Source organism: Anoplopoma fimbria, chromosome 5 (assembly GCF_027596085.1).
Source record: "Anoplopoma fimbria isolate UVic2021 breed Golden Eagle Sablefish chromosome 5, Afim_UVic_2022, whole genome shotgun sequence".
Lineage (NCBI taxonomy): Eukaryota > Metazoa > Chordata > Actinopteri > Perciformes > Anoplopomatidae > Anoplopoma > Anoplopoma fimbria.
The window spans coordinates 1,418,392-1,438,297 of record NC_072453.1 but is presented as its reverse complement, the minus strand read 5'-3'; the positions used below and the strand labels follow the sequence as shown (position 1 = coordinate 1,438,297).

Below are 19,906 nucleotides of genomic sequence, written 5' to 3'. Positions count from 1 at the left end.
GTGTGAAACACTGGCTTCATTCTCGCCTCCTGGAGCCCACACCGAAATATCAGCAGGCTCCTTTTGTCTTCTGGTCCTCTGGTCTGTGCTTCTAGATCTGTTTATGAGCCCTAATCATTTCCTGTTGTTCCACAACTGTTATTCATGGACGCTATATATTTTTAACTCTCCCATTGTTGGCTGGAGGTAATAAATGTGATTATAGGTGGGGTTGTTGTTGAAAATAGAGCTTCCTTTTTAAAAAGAGAGGAAGTCTCTGAGCAATTCCTGGCATAGGTGTAATTCTGCCCTGGGCAGATCTGGGCAGAGTCATCAGTGAATGGGCCACATCCACCCCGCTCACTCTTCCCTTAAAAGCATTCAAGTATGTAAGAGTACACAGTCCCACTTTAAGATTCTCATGGTAAAGCTTTGTCAGTGTTCAATAGCTACCAAGAGGAAAGGGAAAGCTCAGCCTTATCGATCTAAACATTTCTTCCATCCTCTTCTCTCGATAGGCTAAAGGACGGAGAGATGGCATGGTGTCGTCCAATGAGAACAGACGCCGGCCGCTGTCGTCGGGCGAGGTGGAGGGCGTGTCGTGGCAGGGCCCACGGACCATTTTTGTCCCGAAGAACTCCCAGGGATTCGGCTTCACTCTGCGCCACTTCATCGTCTACCCACCAGAGTCCTCCCTTCACAGCCTCAAGGTTAGCTGACTTCTTTCTCTGGGGTCTTTGGCCTGGACACAAATGTGGACATTTTTCTTGAATTTGGGGAATCTGATGTATAGTGCGACTGACTGCCTTCAGAAAATCTGCATCCTCTTGACTACAAGAGCATAAGACGGTAGTGTTTCCATGCCCGTGTTTTAATTCGTTTTTTGAAGTATCCGATAGAAAAGTTATAAGGAAACGGCATTGAAACAAATTCCCGAACATCTCTCTCCATTTTCTTTTATCATACATAGGTTTAAATGCCAAAGGCCATCTGATTTGTTTCTTGTTTGCAGCCGGTGGATTACAGCCATGGATAACCTATAGCTGCAACTTCTGACCAAACTACACTGTAGGAACTTTTATTTGCTCCAAACCATTTGATGGAAACGCACTTAATTAGCCGGATTAAGTGCAAAAATGTAATCAGTATTTGAGAATACACTACCATTCCAACAAAACTATAATGTTGATCTAGTCTTATTAAAAATTCTTGCATGATGGAGAATAGATCTGTCCAACTGATATTGGAAATGGGTTGCTTTTCAAAATAAATGTCAGTCAGTCGCTTTGTGAGGATTGAAACTTCTGCACCAGCCTTTCAGTCAGCTGCAGTATGAATGTAGCTCTTTGTATGGCACTGTCAGTTGGTCATCTTTGGTCCTGACTAAAATATCTTGGAAATATTAGACAAATTTCCATGAAAACAATCATGGTTCCAAGAGGATGATTCCTAATGCCTTTGGGGACCTTTTAACCCGGCACCCATCAGCCTCAACCGCACTTTGTGTTTAGTGCTCATTAGCAACAAAGAGGTGTACAAAGTAAGGTTGTATCCTATAATACCACATTTCCCTCATGTCAGACAGACATATTCAATATCTTTGCCCCTTAAACTGACAAAAACTCAGACAAATATGGTCCAGGTTCTCCCTGCTGCGAGTCTTTATGCTAAGCTAATTTTAAATGAAATGTATATCCATCTTTACTGTAATCATAATTGAATATTACAATGTTTACCTGATTCATGCCTTGAAAATCTTGTAATATGATTTCAGACCCCCCTAAAGTGCACTTTCAAGGTGCACACATTTTTCTATTGGGGCTCCAGACTCTACATCTACACACACATATGGATACTGTAGTACTGTAGACAGCATGGTATCGTCATTCTGTCCCAGAGAGGGGTCAGTGTTGTGGAGCAGCATACCTCAGTCTGTGTGCAGAGCCCTTTGTGTTTGCAGGTCAGGAATGAGCTAACTCAGCGATGCATCAAAGCCTATACCCTGCCAGCAGGCCTGCCAGTCAGACAGACAGTCAGACAGACCAACTGACAGGGAGTCCATATGTCAGTGAGACAGTCAGACACTCACTCAGATTGTAAATCAGTCAGTCAGGCAGCCGAGCAATTGTCCAAACTGCCCTGTCAGCTGGACTCAGTGAGACCTGGGCTGGGAGTGGAGGCTGGGGTAGAATGTGAGCCGAGCAGCGCCTCCCTGTGGTCCTCCTCCCCTCTAACACCTGCTCTGTGTTTCTCCCACAGGATGAAGAGAACGGAAACGCGCTTGGAAGAGGTGAGTGTTTGTGCTGGCTTCACCAGCCAATGTTTAGGCATCCAGCTCTGATGAATCCATTGTATCTATCGTGTTCTGTTTTAAGATGCGCGAATGGACAGGATGTGAGTGTGTGGGGGGGGGGGCAACTTTATGTTTCCACGTGTAGGTGGAGCTGATTCACCTTAGTGGGTTTTGATGATTTTAGGAAATGTATGCACTCAGTCTGTATCTGGGTGTTTGTTTTTAAAGCAGGTTGCCAGCGGTCTCGTTTGGAGCCAATGGACACCATCTTTGTGAAGAGCGTGAAAGAAAATGGCCCCGCACAACAAGCTGGACTGTGTACAGGTAGAAGACACATAGACATAAGATACAGCAGAGCTCCAGACATCACTACCATACCTTTCACATTTTTCGTCTGTGAAAATCTGAGGACTTGTACGGGTTGCCCGAAAGCAGTTTCATTTATACTACAATTGACGGTCTGCATCCATCTTCCGTTCTGCACATGCACACATCCTGATATAGACCCCATTCCATTTGGTTTGCCAGGAGTTCAACGCCATTTGGCTGTTCGTTGTATTTGTCTAAAGACAAATTATAAACCTCTCACAACCTCTCTTCAAAGTGTGAGGAGTGTGGAGCGAAACTGGAGAACGCGCAGCCCGCACCAAACAGGCTTTTGTGACAGCAGTTATGCGATTTTAGCATTAATTCAAAAAAGTAAATTACTGATAAAAACTGTTCAATCAACAAGTCTGTTTAACTTCCAGTTTACTCCTCTTGGGTCATTTGTAAAAAGAAGTCAGTATGAACAGGAGCACAGAACTTAAATGCAACAATGGATTCTCTTTTCCCCTTGTTGCCATAAGAGGAAGATTTTAGGCACTACTAGTACTAGCACCTCTCCTGCGATCTTTATGGTGTGAAAATATATTTCTCTACTTTCGTATTTACAGGTAATATTCTCCTTAGATAAATAAATACCCTAGAAAAGAACATCAATGAAGAAAGGTATACTAGAGATGCACATACAACATTATTATATATTCTATAAAATATATGAGATCTCTGTCAAGGCAACTAAACATAATGATGATAACGAGGGTTTAGTGCATTAACACAAAAGGAAAGTAACACAGCGTTTAGTTTTTTTATGGGAAGCACGATTGAATGACCCATGTGCTTTACTTTTAAAGCCTTTCACCTTTATTCTGAATGTCCGTGTGTGTGTGTGTCTGTGTCTGTGTGTGTGTGTGTGTGTGTGTGTGTGTGTGTGTGTGTGTCTGTATCTGTACTCCAGGTGACAGGCTGGTGAAGGTGAACGGGGAGAGCATTCTGGGGAAAACCTACTCTCAGGTGATCGCGCTCATCCAAAACAGGTGAGAGACTCTTGTTGATGAATCTCGTTTACGTTCAGTCCGACCCGTTACTTATCTCGTTGGTATATTTTGGTCTCTGCGTTGTAGTGAAAACATTCTGGAGCTCTCTATTATGCCCAAAGATGAGGATGTGTTGCAGTTGGTAAGTGTGAGTATTGATTTTCTTCTATTTTCTCTTCTCTCCTGCTTCTCACCTCGTTACTGTGTTTATGCCATGGCAAGTAAAGCTGGGCTGTTTGCATGACATTCTTTTATTATAACTCATGTAGCCACTTATCAAAGTTTAACATCAGAACTTGGGATGGTGCATGGGCAGAAAGGATTGTACCATTATCGGCAGACAACTAATTTTAGATTTTCTTCATTATTCATTTATTGTTATTATCATATTAACATTTGGAAACAATGGTATACAATAAAATCAAAGCAAAATAGAATTAAATAGTGCCTATTCAAATTGACAAAAAATAAAAGACAAGGAATACAGTTACAATACCGTAATATTAAACTACTCCAAATTTACAAACAGCAAATAAAGTCCAGGTTTTGGTTGTATAATAAGGATTAAGCTTTCAGATTACGAAAGAGAGAAATATTGCTGCACAGTGCATGTTGCATCTGCCTCACTCTGTCCTCTAGCCCCTCCCTCCATGGTTTATCTTTCCTGTCAAGTTTTTCATCTTGTCCCAACCCCTCTTGTCCTCAGGCGTACTCCCAGGATGCCTACCTGAGAGGCAATGAGCCATATGCAGGCGTGGCCCAGGACCTCCCAGCGCCGCCACCTCTCTGCTACCCTTCTGCCAAGCCCAGCTCCTCCGCCCCACAGCACAACCCCCACAGTCCCCCGGACAACTGGCAGTGCCGACCGGGCCCCGCCGCCTCCCCACTGGACAACCGCCCCCTGCCGCTTCCATTCCCGACCCCGGCTGGCCCGGGGTCCCGAGAATTCCAGCGGTCACTTGGCCCCGCCGGGCCGGCACCGAGGCCGTTCCTCTTCAGCCATCAACGTGCTGGACTTTCACTTTGCTAACCACAATGCTGCCATCGCCTCTGCCACTCTGCCCCCGCCGCGGAAGAGCAGCATGCAGGCCTTGGCCCGCACTCACGCCGATACTCTCTGCCACCAGGCTCTGTCGGACTGGTACTACAGCCAGGCCGAGGCTGCAGAGAGCATGTCCCCCCGCCACCGCAGCATCTCTCAGGATTGTTTAGCAGAGCTGGGGCTGGGGTTGGCCCTCGGCCCCGGTCCTGAATCCGCCTCCGCCACCTCCGCAGAGAAACGCAGAAGGGAAACCCTCCATTTCCACCACCAAGCGGCTGCAACTTCCCATGACTCCTATTGGTTAGGGAGCTGGGGTGGTGTATCAGGACCAGGAAGCAGGTCATGCTCAGAGAGTCTCCTGGCTGCTTACGCCGAGTACGAGCATAACTACGGGCGTTCTGTGGAAACACTGGCAAAAGCCTCTGCACTGGTGTCACCACGCTACGAACACACTTCACAGGGGTCACAAACAGCGAAATTTAGAGAGGAGAAAGACCAGAAGGTCATGCCAGGAGATCAGCACAAAACCACAGTGATGTCTCCCATCACAGCCTCCTCCACAGTGCCTCCTAGTGGCAGGCGGTCAGGCCAGCAGGTAGCTGAACCCCAAACACGGCGAGTAAAAGAAGAAGAGCTAGTGGGCTACAAAAGCTACAGCCCGTCTTTCACCCGCAAAGCTGGCCACCTGCTCCAGCAGGCCCACTCCTTCAGAGAGCCCAGCTACAGCGGCCCCCACCTCAACTGGAGCCCCGGCAGCAGAGGCGGCCCCGCGGACGGGGAGGTGGGCATGGTTCCCAGGCCTAAATCCACTCCTGCCCTGTCCTCGTCAGAGGAGGAGAGAGCCCTACAGGATGAGGACAGTGAGCTCGTCTCCCCCATCTCCCTGAATCAAGAGGTGGTCCTGAGGCAGAAGCCGCCTTCCGGCCGCCGAACCCCTGTTCAAGCCCTTCGGCATCCCCACTACACCACACCTGTGGAGTCACCCGAGCCCCCCGGTTTGGAAACCACACCAGGGACCCCCTCTCCTGTCTCCGGGGGGACTGGCACCAACCGCAGGGCTAATGGTAGCCTGGCACAGCATGCATACAACTCCCTGGCCTCTATTCCCTTCATAGGTTAGTGACCTTTCCTCTGAAGCGACAGCTGCTGCTGTCAGCATATAGTCAACCTCAAAAATGTCCTGATAATGCAGTGGATATTACATTAATACATTATTATGTTACAAGTGGTGTTAAATTAAAAAATGTCTTCCTAGAGATGAGATTACCCTTACTCAGTATTATAAAATACTAGATGAAAACAGGCACATTTTTATGTTTGGAACAGTTAATATGTTAATCTGTTGCTACAGATCTCTTTAATATATTTATCTAAATGTATGTGAGGCTTCAGTAGTACTTCTTTTCTCTCTGTGTGTTTCTTCCCTTATCAACATTTCTGTCTGTGTCATATACATGTCAATATTAATGCGTGTACTGTCACTACATTTCTGTATGTTTCAATCTGTGTTGATGTTTATTCTGGTGGTGTGTTTTTGAATGTTTACATGTCCAATGTTTGTGTGCTGTGATAAAAAGCAACAGTAGATGGAGTTCTGGAAACATTTCTTCAAAACAGAGCTGCTCTGGAGTCAGAAATAATCTTACATGTACAGTCAGAAGGCAAATGGCTATGGCTAATGTTAGCAAACACTGCTGTGCACTGTTACTGACACTCAGCTCACTGACTTTATGGCTCCACTCTATTTGTGCCAGTCACACCATGTTGGCACAATGGGAAGAAATCTCCCATTATTAGCTGTATGAGTTGTATTGTAATATTAGCCAGAAGAATGTATTATTCCAAGATGGCTACCCAATCTGCTGGCCTCGTGGTCACACCAGACAAACCGAAAATGTGCCTTTTATTAACTCTTTTTTTAAATCGCATTACATATTTTATTTAGTTTGCGTCTGTCATGATAGAAAAACAATGTAATGCTATAACTAGCTCATGTTTAATCTACCTAAATTGACCATTGACACCAGAGATCGTGTAGCTGTCAGTATAAGTACAGCAGGAGGTAATCATGGTCTATACCACGGGATTTAAAGAGGTCCAGTTACTAAAATTTGCTTCCCAGAGACAGAAATATCAATTTATATCAAAATGATTAATTAATGCCTACATTTATTTTTAATATATAATTTTTTGGTACATTTAATGGCTATTTATATTAATATCCTATTTCTCTCTCTCTGCTAAGTGGCCTAATCGTTGTTTCTTTCAACTGACATTGAAAATGTAGTGACATTTAATGTGCCATTATCATATAACTGCCAATTACTTACAGTAAAACTTACTAGTATAAAAATGAAATCCTCTATTTACCATTTTGGTTTCTCAGTAACTAATGTGAAAAACTTCTGGTTACTGTCAGAGGTTATTTCTGCCTCCAGAGTAGGTCTGCCTCAAAGAGATGTTCTAACTACCTGATCTCCACCTGAGGAAACTCTTGTCTTGTCCTGTCAGTGTGTTTAATCATTTCTCACCGCTTGTTGCTCACCTGTGATGATGACTTGCAGATGACCCCACCAGTCCTAGTATTGACCTACAGGCCTTCTATGTACCAGCCCGCTCTGTTGTGTCCAGTTCCCAGGCCTCCACCATGGCCGTCCTCACTTCCACCTCTGTCTCCCCCACCCTCTCCTCCATCTCCCCCATTGTCCGACTTCGTTCTCGGGACTGCAGTGAGTCTCACTTGCCCACTCTAAATACTGCAAGGCCTCACAAAGGGTTGGGTCAATATATCTAGTATGTTGCCCAGTATGTTTGAACTGAAAACGCCAAGCATCACTGACAACCTTTTTTTTAATCAAAATGACAAGCAGTTATGCAATGCCTTAACACACTGATATATTTGTCCAGCCTCAGACTCATCTTAAAGGAGTACAGTGACATTTACAAATTCCCCTTCACTTTTTTGGGGGTAAAACTTTGAACCCTTGAATTCATCATTTGAATTATTTTAAGCCACTGTAGGCGGAATTTAAAAAATCTCTTTTGCTGCGTTCGAAATTCCATATGAACATGCTATTTAGTACGTTAAAACAGTATGTGAGATATTTTTATTACATCTGAAAACTTAGTGTGAAACTAATAGCATGCAGTTTCTGGTCACTACACAGGCGTAGATATCCCACAATGCAATGAGGCACTTACGACAGTGTTAATAACAGACGGTGAATGACCGAAATTAAATAAAAGGCTCCTTGGGTCATAGTGTGTCTTCTTCACCGTGTGCTTGCTACATTGGAGCAACACAGTTTCTCTTTCTTTTCTTAATTTTCAATTAAAGCTTATGATAACAAAGAAGCATTGCATGCTGTTAGCATTGTGGGTAAAGTGTATCCAAAACTAAGAACTAAAAATCCAAATGTCATGGTATTCCTCTAACATGCAGTATATATGTTCAACCCCTTAAATCATTCACTTGGCTCATGTTAAAGTCACAGTTTGTGAAATCACAAAATCACTGCAATCACTCATCTTCTTGTCATTTCACATGTCACTACCATCCACTGCATATTTTTTTTAACCCTCTTTGTCTCCTCTTTTCCACTCTCTGAATTGTCATCTCTTTCTCTTCAGGCAGTATTAAAAGTCGCCGCTCCTCTTATTTGCTGGCCATCACCACAGAGAGGTCCAAGTCCTGTGACGAGGGTCTCAACACCTTCAGGGAAGAAGGCCGCGTCTTCTCGTAAGAACTCCACGGATACTTTGAAGCTGCATTCTTTACTAACATGGGTCTTTATAGTCCCAGGAATTAGTCGGTCTTGTACCAGTAGGCGATACAGTGTGTAAACTTCATTTAAAGATGGCTTTAATGCATGTTCAAGTTTTTTATTGTCACGTGCACAACTATTACAGAGAAGCAGTCGATAAAACCTCACAATTCTCATTAAATATGTATAGAAAGAAAACCACTAAATTAAATTATTTGTTTTTTTTGTTGATCATCTATTATATGTACAAATGATTTATTCTCACTTAAAAAGCAGCATATTGTAGACTTAGGCTTTTTAATAATAATGATAATAGACCCTGTCTACACAGACCCCGTTTACACAGACCCTGACTACACAGACCCCCTCTACACAGACCTCGTCTATAAAATAACCTGTTTAGACTCTCTAGAATTGTTGTTCTTGTAACCTGTCGCCTTTCTGTTTCACAGCAAACTACCAAAAAGGGTCAAGAGCTTTTTCACTGATGGGGTGAGTGTTTAACACGATTGATCGTTACACTTCATTATACTTTTTTATTCAATATTATGAATTTTCCAGCAACCAAGAAAACACTATCTGCTGTGCAGCCCATAATACCCTTAAATTGTGCTTTAGTCTCTAGAGAGCCTGCGAGCCCAGGAGGAGGCCCGGTCCAAACGCCACTCCACCTCTGAACTGGGAACCATCACCTTTAGTGATGTTCGCAAGGAGGGCTGGCTGCACTACAAACAGATCCTCACAGAGAAGGGAAAGGTACCACACACTGCTTGTACACACTCCAAGCTTTACCCTGCCCCCGTCGCCAAGTCACTGTTACTGCACTTCTCAAGCTTTCCATTCTTTTACAGCACATATGCTTTTTACCATCATAACAGTGGCAGATGAGAATTATAGTAGTTTTTTAAACAAAAAGTAATTGACTCCAGAAGAAGACAAAAGCAGCTGTCCATTTTGAGGCTGAAATTCCACTGGCAGACTAAACAATGGTCAAATATACATTTGATGGCTACTTACATAATATCTTGTTAATTCAGCATTAAAGGGGCATTGATAAGAAACTACTAACTAACAGCAGGGCAACTGCTTAAACTCTGAAAGCCGGTCAAATTAGGAGACACTTACTTGGGACTGCACAATCCGTGTACGATTTGATAGTTTGTTTATTGGTTTCGGTAATAACTCAAATTAAAATCCCATTGATCTATGAGCCATACTGAAGGGGCCGCCCTTGAATATCCACAAAATAACTAAAGCAGAGCAAATAGCGAGCAGCAAAGTGTCTGACATAACATTATGAGAAAAATGTAATGTTATGGATATCAACACACTATTGAGTTTGGCAAAATCATCTCAGGCATTCAAATCCAATAAAGAGACGCACAGAGCCACTAAGGTGACCCTGAACTCTGATAGTCACATCTTGGAACCTGTCACAGTAGTAAGATAGCTCACTGCATTTAGTTGCCTCAGTACTTATACTCAATGCAATGTAAATAAAGGAGCTAGGGAGTCTGTATAACACGTAGCATGTAGTCAGGCATGCTAAAGTTAGCTGATTATGCTACAGCTGCTCCATTCCCGCCCCTTTCTCTTGTATTTTGGTTTTGAAAGGGTGAATAAAAAGACATAACCTTCCAAAGTATTTTATTTGCATTGGCATGTTTATTTTTTTTTTTTTTAAATGCTCTGGCATGTTTATTTTTTTTAAACATTTTTGTTCCTTTTAATTATGTGCTAAGCTACCATGGGAGGTTTTCTATTTAAGGTTGTGTTTTTGTTTCTGTATTTCGTCTTTGTAGAAAGTGGGTGGCGGCATGCGACCGTGGAAGCGAGTCTTCTCAGTGCTCCGTTCGCACTCGCTCTTCCTCTACAAGGACAAACGAGAGGCCGTCCTTCACGGGGCGGGGGCGGGGCCTAGCCAGGACGAACACCCTCCGATCAGCATCCGCGGCTGCCTGATCGACATCGCCTACAGCGAAACCAAGCGGAAGCACACCCTGAGGCTGACCACGCAGGACTTCTGCGAGTACCTGCTGCAGGCCGAGGACAGGGACGACATGCTGGCCTGGATCAGGGTCATCAGGGAGAACAGCAAGACTGACAACGAGGTTAGATCGTCACACCCAGTCAATCTTGTGGAATTTACACAAAACACCTACATGCCGAACTAATTTGATACCTCCGTTTGCTCTAGGAGATCGGTTTCTCAAGACAAGCTCTCATCAACAAGAAGCTGAATGACTACAGAAAACACAGGTCAGCATGGCGGACATATTTAGCACAAAGGCTGGATCACAGCTGTCCCTTGTCATTTGTGTAATAAGGAGTGACTGTAGCTCTGGAAGAGCATCCATCTTTTCTGTATTAAGACCTGAAATACCCTCTTATTTACTGAAATCTTTACACTTTGAACCTCATCTTGGAATCACAACTTTCTTTACTTTTGTCACGTGGTGCAGTCTGACAAGTAGTAGGCCGGACTCCTCTCCCAGAGCCCACCGTATGATGCCTCCCTTCCTCCTGGCTAAGACCGACAACACCTCAGTGAACCGAGCATCCAGAACCGGTGGGTCCAAACACTAACAGCCCTTTAGCCATGCTAGCAGTGTGGCTCGAAGGACACCACCAAGAATGCACCTGTGAAAACAACCAGTTAGATAACCTAGAGAGAGTGTGAATGTGTCTGATACAGATATGAGTATACAAGCATTGAGAATAAAACCTTTGCATATGCATGTGAATTTTTTTTTTTAAAAAAAGGGAAAAAGTGATAATAATGTTTTATACTTAGCACATACGTATTTTGTGTTTGAGTGTAAATTTCTGATGCTAAAAATTGCATTTTCAAAAGAGTTATTAAAGTTGGAATAAAGTTTTTGCTTTAGCAAAATATTGTGACGAATAGGGACCTAGTTTCAGAAATTGTGTTTTAGCAACAGCAAAAAAATATTTTTTAATTGGTTAACCAAAACCAATATTCCCCAACACCTGTGTTTGATTGAGGTTCCCCGTAGAGCTGCTAGTGTGGCTTGAGATGTTTTCTTATTGAAAATCTGACCTGAGTGATATTAAACTGTCAATTTTTCCATGTGTATATAAATACCAAAATTAAATGTGGGACTGTGTGTGTGTGCCCAGATGACAACAAGGCGCTGTGGGGCATCAACATCATGAAGAAGACCAAGAAGACAGGCAGTCCAAAGGCTTTCGGCGTGCGACTGGAGGACTGTCAGCCTGCTGTCAACCATAAAGTAAGCCTTCAGTGACTCATGATGGAAAATGACCAACAACGTGATTCATAGCATAAACATAACACAAATTCTACTTCAGTGTCTAAACAACTCATTTGTAGACAAAAATATAACACTAACCACGTAGCTGATGCGTAAAATCTTCAGAGGTGAAACAGAGGTCAAAATTGACTTTTTATTCATTTTCTCTCAGGAGATCAAATCAAACCCTCAGTTTGTGGAACTTGCTGCCATTTTCCTTTTTTCAATTCATTTTATCTGAAATTCACAATTCCCCAGAGTTGATACAAGGTTTATTCAGATCACCTGTTGGCTCCAAATTACGAACTGAGAGCAGCTTGGTGCATTTCCCGTCTTGGCCAATCCTTTTCTTCAGGGTTTAAAAGAAGCAGAGAACTGCAAACTCAGGGAAATCTGTCCCTTCCTCCAATTATCGCAGACCTCATTTTAGGAGATATCATCGGCCAGAAACACTTTTTTGAATACAGTACACCTTTCCACTAGGTTACCTTTCAATCAGATTTCTTTTTGCAACCAGAAGAGTCGCCCCCTGCTGGTCAGTAGAGGGAATGCAAGTTTTAAGACCTGGATGCATCACGATTGTTGAATGTGTACATTAAAGTGATCAATCAGTAACATTTAAAATATTTGAATGCAGCGCAGAGAATCACCAGCTCACAGCTTTAATCAAAACCGGATCAGATTAGTTGGACTGGTTTCAGGTTGGATCAGTTAAAATTGACCTTACAAAGACAGAGCGATACAAACATGTGAGAAATCATTACTCATAATACCTGTATTGAGCTTAGCATTTTGGTAGAATATTTTTTATTTTATCTTTGCCTTTCTTTCTAAGTTTGTTTCATTCTAAACACCACCCCTTTTGTTGCTTCATCTCTCCATTCTTATTCCTTCTCTTCCACCACACTCACTTCCCTCTCTCCCTGTGTCCCATCACTGTTGTCTCTGTTCCCCCCCTCTGTCTCTTCAGTTTGTCCCTCTGATTGTGGAGATGTGCTGCGGCGTGGTGGAGGAGACGGGTTTGGATTACACCGGTATCTACCGGGTGCCGGGCAACAACGCCATGGTGTCCAACCTGCAGGAGCATCTCAACAAGGGCATGGACATCAACACTGCAGAGGAGGTGTGAGGGATACATGGGAAACAGGCTCACATACTGTACACATCACATAGAAGTCCCAAAACATGTCTTTTTTTCATTTTTTTTCAAAAACCTGTTTTGCAACAGAGTGCTGCATGGGTGACGTGGCCAAACCGGAAGTTAGCATCGCACTTGTTCCCTCGACAAAAGCCAAGGGGGCTTTTTGCATCGGATTAGGGATTTTCCTCCGAAAATAATTACAATGGCAAAGAAACATATTTATAGCTACACAATTTGTTTGGCAGGATGATCTTGACAAATCAACACCACCTTTATGATTTTTGATCACTAGAAGTAAAACGCTAACATCAGGCTGTAAACAAACTACATCGCTTTCACATGACCTCACCAGGCTAAAGGCATACTACTGTTCTAGTGATCATGTTCAGTTAGTAATTTATATTTGATAAAGTAAAGGCTTCTAAATTCACGAGAGGGGTATCTAAAACGTGGCTGCTCACATGTTGGGTCTTAGCGTAGGAAAACGCTAGCCTAGTGCTTTCTTTTTTATATCTAAGGTGCTTTTGGGGTTGTGCTGTTACCAAGCAACCAAAACCTGCATTCTCCCATGATGATGATGGTGATGATGATGATGAAGTTGAGGTAATTTAGCAGTAAGCCTCACGTACTAAATGAAACAAAGTCAAACCCAAAAAAAGATTTCAAGCATCTTAAATTGCATTTTTTGTAACGTCTGTAGGAGTCCTGCAATAAAATGCTAAACTCTTTCTCCATATATTTACCATAGACTGGTATTCAAGGTAGAAAGAATAGTTATCTGATAGCTGTGATCACATGACAGGCATTCCAAAAGTTGAACTATTTTTATCTCGGGGCCGCCACACCCTGACAAATAGGCGCTTGGGAATGCTTTTGCGCGGCGACTATGCCGCTCTCGCTTTTTAGCGCGACTTTTAGGCATACAACCAAACATGGTCAAAAAGACACATTGACTCCAAGAGGTGGTAACAGGAAGAGTGAAAATGTTGACAAATTTTCTGGGTTTTTCTCATTCCTGCAGCGTTCGATAAACGTGTTAGCTGGAGTGTCCTAGCTAAGAGTAGTCTTGCACCAAGCATTATTTTTGTTAGAATAGAGTGTGTCATTTTTTTAACACTGCACCAGAAATGCTAAACCCTCCCCGTTTCTGTCTCCACAGAGATGGCAGGACCTGAATGTAATCAGCAGCCTGCTCAAGTCGTTCTTCCGTAAACTGCCTGAGCCCCTGTTCACTGATGGTGCGTCCAGTCATTCTTTTATTATGAAGTGTAGCATGAATCATAATGAACCTGTCAAGCTTAGAATATTAAAGCAGGGCCATCAATGGATTATTTTCCCCATTTTCATACAAATACAAATATTTTTTCAAAAGCATTTCTGCCTGTTATATGTGGATATAATAAGAAAAATGAGGAAGTATTTACATTCATCAATTGCTTGTTAGTCAAACGCCTTCTCTGTCTACAGACAAATACAACGACTTCATCGACGCCAACCGGATTGAAGACGCAGAGGACAGACTGAAGACCATGAAGAAACTGGTACGTGTAAAAGAACAGCAGAACATCGAGCAAAGAATACGTCTCTTCTCTATTTCACTATTTCAACCTTTTTGATCTCCTTCTTTGCTCCATTCATCCGTCCCTCTTTATCCAGCTCCATGACCTCCCAGATCACTATTATCACACCATGAAGTTCCTGGTGGGTCACCTCAAGAAGGTGGCAGATCACTGTGAAAAGAACAAGGTGACCTGACTACCTCTGATTAGAAGTTTATTTTCAGATAAAAATTTGAGCCAGACATGAGCATTAGCTTTGATATCATTTTTCAGATGGAGCCGAGAAACCTGGCCCTGGTGTTTGGTCCCACACTAGTGAGGACGTCAGAGGACAACATGACCGATATGGTCACCCACATGCCCGACCGCTACAAGATAGTGGAGACGCTGATCCTGCACGTAAGAACCGACTGTCAATGCAACCTGTCCTCTAGTGCAACAACACACTGCACCGGGCTTTACCAGTTATGTGGTTTTATTCTTAACATCAGTGACACTGCGTTGTGTTCCCTCAACAGCACGACTGGTTCTTCACTAACGGAGGGCTCGATGAGGAAGAGAAGGTATGTCAGACCACAGAGCCGAGAACGTCCGATTGTTTGTGCTCAGGTGTCCTCATTTGTACTTTCATTTTTTGGGTACGGTTGGTTATTTTTGTGTGTGTGTGTGTGTGTGTGTGTGTGTGTGTGTGTGTGTGTGTGTGCGCAGGCCCCAGAGGATAAGCGGGACATGCAGCCTGTGCCCAACATCGACCATCTGCTGTCCAACATCGGCAGGCCGGGCATGCCAGGAGAGGCATCAGGTGAGAGGGGGTCGATATCGAATCTGCAATATTGTCAAAAGGATACATGTTCACTATGAGAGGATCCAACTTATCTATCTATTACCAGTTCAGTTGCTGTTTGTCCATAACTCTGATGAGGGTGCACATGAAAAAAAGATGGGAACTTTTGTCCTAGGGCACTATTTCTGCAAAGGGGTACTAGTACACCTAAGAGTACTTTCTAGTACTACTTGTGAGATTTTTTTAAATGGTCATAATCAATATCAGCCATGTATAATACTATAATCAGTTTAATAAAAAAGTAAATGTAAGATTGATAAGGCACATTTTATATTCAATATTCCTATTTTCAATGCAATCGTTAACCGCTATAAAACCGTTAACTGACGCAACGAACGCCATCACGTTCACGATTACGTTGTTTGGTGTAACCGCAGAGCCAGTTTCAATGTTGAATGAAAAGAAAAACAGAATTGTGGGGGAGACATAGCAGCAAAAACAGCTGGAAAGAACCATCAGAATGACAAGGACGGACATAAAAAGCTTTATTATAGTGGCTAATACATCAGAAAAAGAAGACTGTGGGTCTTCCTAGAAAATAGTTCTTGTATACGTCACAAATATCCATAGATCTTCAACATAGTCTGCAAGAAAACCAGAACAGCCTACATGTGAAGTCTATATCCTCACTAAATCTGTAATACAGCATTTCATCAAGATGGTTAATGCCATTCACAACCTTAATGTTTGATTGCTTCTAAATTAACCTGTCTCTAACTCCTAATGCTGCCAGTGGTCTTATCAAGTGAAGACTCAGCTCAGTGTCTTTCCTTTTCTTCCTTCTCTTTTGTCCCCGGACCTTTCTCCACTCTTTCTCTCTAGCTGAGACAGTGGATCAGCCTCTTCGGTAGGACCAGGTCTTCCTCCTTGTGTGTTTTGTGTTTGGTGTCATTTTTTACTTTTTCTGTCAGTCTTGGTTTACCACCAAGCGTACCATCATTCCTCTTGCCTTGCTGATAGCGCTGTAACGGTTTGTGTGTTCGCAACCAGGACGGTACCTCAGCGTCACTCCACTGTTGTGGGGGATGTGAATGGAAACACATGAATATTCTAACGCTCATTCACCGGCATCACCAAGATTTGCTGATTAACCGGGACCCAATTTCATGACATAAGATATGCTTTTTAGTTTTATAGCCTGTTGTGACCTTTTGTTCATTCAGTGTAATGCAAAAAAATTATCAAATGCTCCTTAATTTTTACTTTGAAAATAGTTTACCCAAATTGCGATTGGGATAAAATGCCACCTCAGTCCCCAGCAAGAAGAATTAGTCTGCCAGTAGTCGTGTTTCCATTCATTGTAAAGCACATTTTAAGCAACTTTAGAAATGTCGCAAAAAAAAAAGGAAAATGCGAATTACCCCGTTTCGATCAACTGGTCTGGAGCGAAAAACCTCAGCTACAGCTTAGTTGGGTCAGAAGTTGGTGCTTTAGGATACACATGGCTGTAATCTGCCAGTAATACAAGTAGAAGAAGAAGAAGTTGTCCACCGTAACCCAACAAAATAAATTGCTTTTGAAGAATCTGCAAAAGAAAAAAGGAAAGAGATCTTCAGGGATTTGTCGCTATGTCAGAGTTGTTTAAATAATCCATCAAGCACAGCAACTTTTTTTTTTGACCAAACCACCTCCAATTAGCGTGCAAACTTTGTTTTGCACCACAATTGAGAAGTTTGTATCAAATTTTGCCGTTTCTATACAGCTTTACTGTAATGCGAAACCTCGAAATGCGCATAAAAATATGTGAGTGGAAACAGGGCTGGTGACACTACTGTCTGTTCAGTATAGATGAAAAGAAACTTATTCTGTTTTTTATCCACGGTACCAAACTCACACCGGACCATGACTTATAAACCTGGGTTTGAAACCGTGACATACGCGTACCGTTACACCCCTACCTGCTGATGTTAAAGGGGAACTCTAGCCATTTTTGCTATCAAGTAAAAGCAGAGAAAAACTGCAGTTGTTTGCTTTATTTTAAAGACGGATCCACCAATAATGGCCAGAGTTCTCCTTACAGATTGCAGTACTTCTAGTGTGTGCTGTGATTAGACAGCCTTTGCACCACTCCTAACACTACTACCACCACCAGTCCAGTGATGACGTTGTTCTAAACCAAATCTTTCCTTTTATAATAGATTCCACCACCAGCGATTCGCTTAAGTCCAAGGTAAGCAACAAATCTCTCACTCATACTTTAATTCTGTGAATAGGATCACAGATTCTGAAATGTGAAGTAAGAAGTGACCAAAAATGACTTGAATTTGAACCTTTTCAGCTTTCTTCGCTCTCCAAGAAGGACCTGAGTGCCAGGGACTTCCTGCCCAAGTCCATCATTTCCGCTGTGACCCGCAAACGTAAAAAATGCCTCAATACCCAACTGCAGGACGGTAGCGCTGACGAGGACTCCGAGCATGAGCCGGTGAAAACCAGCAACTACGGGGAAGAAGGGGGAGGGGAGGAGGAAGAGGAGGGAAATAGAGGAGAGGAAGAGGCGGCAGATGGTGGACATACCATGACGAAAATAGACAAAAAGGATGAAAATGAAACTGGGGTGAAAGTTAGAGAGATTAATGAGGGAAAAGAATTGTCTGGAGAGGAAGAGGCTGGAGAGGAGGAGGGGAACGGAAAAGGCAACGGCCCAAACAAATGTGAAGAGGAGAGCAGGCTGAGAACGGACTTGCCGGAGAATGCGCAGCAACTTGGTCCGAACAGCTTCCTCTACTCTCACCATCAGATCAATGCCACACACCCAAGACCCCCAAAGACATCCAATCCTCCGTCCCGCTTGAGACCTCATAATCCGGCCAAAGGGCACCCCACAATTCCTTTCTGGATCTGCCCCGCCAGGCTTCCCAACCTCTACCAGGCTTCCAGCTTTTATGGGACCCAGCAGCCAGACTGGAACCAGTCGGCACCAGTACGTTACAGGAAGACAAGAGGCGGGAGGACAAGGGCTATTTCTATGAATCTGGACCTCGAGCTGGGCAGGAGCGAGGAAAGAGTCAGAGGATGGGAGTCAGAGAGGGTGGAGGTGATCAGAGTCATTGAAGGAACACCAGGTCAGCAAAGACCTGTTGGGGTTCCTCAGGGATCGGTTGTAGGTCCTGGGTCAATTCAACAAATAGATCCTCTCCCTCATCTTGCCCAGGAGTCTCACCCCCTCTCCTCCTCCTCCTCAGGCTGGATTGATAAAAGCTCCCCAGAATCTCACACTGTGGTGCTGAGGAGATCGGCCTTGGAGCCACGGGACAAAACGAGAGCATGGCGTCGTCACACTGTGGTAGTTTAATCGGAGTGTTTAATTTACTAACGCAGTACCAAGTACTAGCCCCTTTACTCACAAACACTGGATCACCCGTGTAACTGCTTCTAAAGCCAAGCGTCCGTCATGTTGTCTCAACACTCTTCCCTCGTGGCTTTTCATCGGCACTGAAGCTGGAGATCTGATCTCACGTAGAGGAATTCTTTGACATTGTGTGCAGCTGCAGAGTTTCATTCCAAAATGAAAAAAAATGTGAAACTCAGTCATTTTCATATACTACACTCACACTCATCTTGATAAAGTCCGACTTCAACTTAACATGCTAACACGCTAACACGCAAACCAGCCAAGGACGCTTTTGTGTTGTGTTTGCTTGGCTGCTAACGGACAATAAATTCACACAGTATGTGGAACATTTGACGCCAGTAGACGACGTTGAATAGAAGAACACAGCTAATAAACTACAGCAGCTTCTCCAACTCTCCTTTTCTCAAAGGTCAAAGACCGTTTGCTGTTGGTCAGCGCTGCAAATTCAAGTATTGAAGTTTTAAGGATTCACACAACTACAAGCGAATTCACTGATCTGGACAATTCCATTGAAATCAATTGCTTTTGCGGCAAAATATTGCAGTTTTAAATGCTGGTATGACCGAGCCTTCCCAGCAATACAACTGGCTGCCCTTTTTAACCTGGGATGTTTTTTTGTTTTTTTTTTAGATTAAGTGGCCGAGGCAGAGTGCAGAGCAGTGTTTAAACGGCTTTGAATGCAGAAGATCTTAATGTTAAAACTTAATGCTCTAAAACAATGCTCCCATTTCTGAAAACTACCAAGAAAAAAATGCTGAAATCTTTTTCAAATTTAGCTATTTAAACTAGAGCAAGAAATCCGGAGCTTGATATATTCTAGGAAAGTAATCCTTCTAAAATGACAAGAAAACCTGCCACTCTAAAGAACAGCCGTTTACTATGTGATTAACACAATTACAATAGAATCTGATGTCTTTGTTTGTAAAAAAAAAAAAAAAAAAAAAAAAAAAAAAAAAAAAAAAAAAAAAAAAAAAAAAAGATAAAGAAGAATAAGTAAACGATCTTGTGAGGATTGGTGCAATGTTTCACAGTATTTGTTTCAACCACTAGGTGGTGCCAAAAAGTAAGACGTTTTTGAAATCCTACACTTTTACCGGCCTTTACCTTTTATTTCTAAAATAATGTTTTGAAATGAAACCCATCAACTGTAAATTAAAAAATCGGAGCAAAACAAATGTGAGAAAGCCATATCAGACATTTGAAATTCAACTCTAGACCGTAGCCGCTGCTGTTCCAACTAACCCCTCACACCAGCAAAGACTTTGGCCACGTGTTGTTCATTGGAAATCGACTGTTTTT

At 42.9% G+C, this 19,906-nt stretch overlaps 1 protein-coding gene across 1 annotated transcript; it reads left to right on the top strand.

Moving 5' to 3' along the window:
* Positions 1 to 506: 506 nt before the first annotated feature.
* LOC129091119 (rho GTPase-activating protein 23-like) lies at positions 507 to 19,566 on the top strand. Its single transcript, XM_054598601.1, is given in 24 exon segments — positions 507 to 689; positions 2,239 to 2,269; positions 2,504 to 2,596; positions 3,552 to 3,630; positions 3,718 to 3,778; positions 4,337 to 4,563; positions 4,565 to 5,787; positions 7,237 to 7,401; positions 8,303 to 8,411; positions 8,889 to 8,928; positions 9,055 to 9,192; positions 10,239 to 10,547; positions 10,634 to 10,695; positions 10,899 to 11,005; positions 11,578 to 11,690; positions 12,682 to 12,834; positions 14,012 to 14,090; positions 14,320 to 14,393; positions 14,509 to 14,598; positions 14,685 to 14,810; positions 14,930 to 14,974; positions 15,120 to 15,213; positions 17,394 to 17,425; positions 17,534 to 19,566. Coding segments are annotated over 24 exon segments (4,635 nt in total). The 5' UTR covers positions 507 to 518; the 3' UTR covers positions 18,548 to 19,566.
* Positions 19,567 to 19,906: the final 340 nt, after the last annotated feature.